The sequence below is a fragment of the Nannobrachium achirus genome, assembly GCF_963921795.1.
Source record: "Nannobrachium achirus genome assembly, chromosome: 12".
Classification (NCBI taxonomy): Eukaryota; Metazoa; Chordata; class Actinopteri; order Myctophiformes; family Myctophidae; genus Nannobrachium; species Nannobrachium achirus.
In genome coordinates, this window is record NC_137832.1 from 57,986,690 (window position 1) to 57,990,529 (window position 3,840).

Here is a 3,840-nt window from a genome sequence, read left to right on the forward strand (position 1 = left end):
CATTAAACAAATATGGACATTTACACCATAGCAAGTATTGAAAAGCCCTCAAGAGAGTCCTGTCAGTCAGTTTGAAGAATAGTTGTTGGTGCTTATTGCCATCGACCACATAGCAACAGTCTAAATGCAATCCCTGTTATGAACATTGATAACAGGGTCCTCCTGTGTCGACGTGATAGCTGCCACACATCCAAACATATCCTATACAACAGCAAGACATTACTTTCTAACTGCCGTGTTTCAAAAAATACAAAGAAAAGGCTGGGAAAGGTTTTGCTACATATTTGATCCTTTGTGTTTTGCAGTGGGGAGACGTATAAACCCCACAGTATACAGATTGAACCCTAATAAGTATAATTTAAGGTTAAATTAATATTCAGGATTTATCTTTTTGTGATGTCATGATTAGTTCTGTTCTTATGTGACTACTAGTGCAGTAACTGAGCATCTCGGCACCTGTACTTCAATACATTCAGTTTTCAGGTGTGAAAGCTACTCACCATCATGTCCAATCATCCCTCAACAACGCAGACGTTACGTTTCGGCCAGGTGGTCATCGGCCCCCCGGGGTCAGGTAAGACCACGTACTGCCAGGGGATGCAGCAGGTGTTGGGCTGCCTGGGACGGAAGGTGGTGGTGGTGAACATGGACCCTGCCAACGACAGGCCTCCCTACGCCTGTGGCGTGGACATCTCAGACCTGGTCACCCTAGACGATGTGATGGAGGGCTTGAAGCTGGGGCCCAACGGTGGCCTGCTCTACTGCATGGAATACCTGGAGGCCAACCTGGACTGGCTGGAGAAGAAGCTGCAGCAGCATGGAGACTGCTACGTCCTGTTTGACTGCCCCGGCCAGGTGGAGCTCTACACGCACCAGAACTCTCTGAAGAACGTCTTCTCCCGGCTGGCCCAGTGGAACTTCAGGCTGGCCGCCGTCCACCTGGTGGATTCTCACTACTGCGCCGACCCGGCCAAGTTCATCTCTGTGCTGTGCACCTCTCTGTCCGCCATGCTGCACGTGGAGCTGCCCCACGTCAACCTTCTCTCCAAGATGGACCTGATCGAGCAGTACGGCAAGCTGGCCTTCAACCTGGACTTCTACACGGAGGTCATGGACCTGAGCTATCTTCTGGACCACTTGGCCGCACACCCCTTCTTCAAGAGGTTCCACCGTCTCAACGAGAAGCTGGTGGAGATCGTGCAAGACTACAGCCTTGTGTCCTTTGTTCCCCTCGATGTGGAGGACAAGGAGAGCATGACGCGGGTGTTACGGGCCGTGGACAAAGCTAACGGCTACTGCTTTGGAGACCTGGAGGAGAGGAACCTGCAGGCCATGATGTCAGCTGCTGTGGGGGCAGACTTTCAGTTCAGCTCAACGCTGGGACTGCACCACAGATATGTTGGAAGCAATGAAAAGACATTGGAGGAGGAAATGATGGACCTGTGAATTACTGGACACATGAATGGACAGAGGTCAAGTCCCTCTCCTCTCCTGCATTGCTTTACACAAGGAGACTGCCTGCCCTTCAAGTCAGTGGATCCCAGTCTCTTTTCCTTGGAACCCCCCTTCTTACATTAGACTAAAGCCTAGACCCCCCACACCTGCATGTACACACGCGCGTGCGTGTGCGTGCTAAAGGCCCATATACTTCTCATTTGACAACATATTGCAAAAAATAGTAGTGGTGCTGGTGAGGTAGTCATTAAAGGGATATTTCACTCTCAAATAAAATAAAGATAAAATCAGTAGGATGCCTAAGGGCGAAAAGCAACCTCACACAAAATCAAATATAGAAACAATAAATATCCCAGTCCTCCTACACTGCTGTATTACTTTGATATTTTCAAGGTTAAAATAGAAAAGAATATTCAAAACCCTAACCTACTGTGAGAGATGGTGAAATGGTATATAGATCAGACTCTGTGCAAAGGTCCCATGTTCAAATCTCAGTCCTCCCACATTGCTGTAATACTTTGACAAATACAAAATAACTACTCAAAAGCACCAGAAAATATCAGTAGTGGCATATGGTTTAGCGGCCTGGTTTCTAATCCCAGTCCTAGGAAACACTTCAAGATCAACCTCTCAGTGCTGAGATCTGAAGTTCAAATCCCAGTCCTCCTATGTTGCTGTATTACTTGGACCTTTTCAATGTTAAAATACAAAACAATTACTCAAAAGCACCAGAGAACATCTGCAGTGAGAGATGGTGTAGTGGTCTAAAGAGTTAACTCTCAATGCAGAGGTTCTGTATTCAAATCTCCTCATCCTATGCTGCTATGTTACTTTAACATTTCTTACTAGGTTAAAATACTAAAGGAATCATTCAAAAGCATTAGGGAATGTCTCCACTGAGAGATGGTCTAGTGGTCTAAAGATCGGACTCTCATTTCAGAGGCCCCATGTTCAAATCCTGGTTCTCCTACAGATCGTTCACATGGTTGTTGGACCTTTTCAAGGTTAGAATATTGTAGAGTGAGATGGTGTATAGTGGTATAAAGATCAGACTCTTAATTCAGAGATTCCATTTTCAAATTCCAGTCCTCCTACAAATCATGAGAGATGGTATAGCGGTCTAATAATCAGACTCAATGCAGAGGTTCCATGTTTAAATCCCATTCCTCCTACAGTTCATTGCTTGAGAACCTTGATCTTTTCAAGGCTAAAATACAGGAGAAAAACTCAAAAGCACCAGGAGATACTTGTTGCGGGCCCAAAAGTGCCTTGGCTCAATGGTACGGTTGCTTGAATGAGTGGTTGTCCCTGCTGCAGACAGGTTTCTAAAAAATATCACGCCTCTTAAATACCAAACTCTGCTGACATCACCAGGAATGCTGGTCCCTCATTGGCTGTTAATGATGAGACACCGACTTACATACTGTACATATACATTCCCAGAATCCCAGCCATTTCAGGGCTACGGTCTTCAAAAAAGGGGGACATCTGCATACATACATATATTTATCATCATGAATTAGAGATAATAAATAAGTAGGCTACATAAAACAATAGGCCTACATGGTATTGTTTTGGGTCTCAGTCTCTATTCTCCATTATTTTCATCATCCTGCTTTAGAAAACTTCTCACACTTTAACTGTGGAAATGACGCCATCTACTGTTTGAAAAATAAAAAATCAGTCCATAGAGAAGGGGCCAATAAATTACTGCAATTTGTATTTCACTGACAAAATGTCTTAAAGAACAACTCCTCCCTAAATCACTTCTAGGCTCATTTTCCTACTTATATTGATCCAAAAAAACTGTCCATGGGGTCTATTAGGCACAAATGCCCCTGTTGTCCAGTTTCCCCAGCAGAACGCAGCAGCTCTCATAACATAGAGTGGAGCCTATAAGCCTATCACTTTCACACTATTTGTTGTGTTCAAAAGGGATTTTATTTTTCATGAATGTGTTACTAGTTGTCATTACAAACACATCCATGCCTTGGTTGTCCCACACAAGCCAACACAATATGATAAATAATGTTTTGGGCTGAGCATTCGGCACAAGTGCCAATCAAAGTAACTGTACTGGCCAATCACAGAGCATCTTTCCCAGGACTTGGCAAAACACATAAAAGCATAACATCTGTTTAGCAGAGTGTGATGGCTTTTGTGGGACAACGATGACATGGATGGGTTTGTAATGACAGCTAGTACTACATTCATGAAAAATAAAAACACTTGACCACAATAAATAGTGTAAAAGCGATAGGCTTATAGGCTCCACTCTATGCTATGAGAGCTGCTAGGTTCTGCTGGGGAAACTGGACAACAGGGGCATTTGTGCCTAATAGACCCCATGGACAGTCATTTTGGATCAATATAAGTAGGAAAATG

General features: G+C 44.3%; 1 protein-coding gene across 1 annotated transcript; it reads left to right on the forward strand.

The window, feature by feature from the left end:
* Nucleotides 1-504: 504 nt before the first annotated feature.
* On the forward strand, nucleotides 505-1,446 carry LOC308295748 (GPN-loop GTPase 2-like; the record flags this gene model as incomplete). The annotated part of the gene is made up of 1 exon (XM_080738796.1): nucleotides 505-1,446. One exon carries the CDS (start codon nucleotides 505-507, stop codon nucleotides 1,444-1,446), a length of 942 nt encoding a protein of 313 aa, XP_080594922.1.
* Between the last annotated feature and the right edge of the window lie 2,394 nt (nucleotides 1,447-3,840).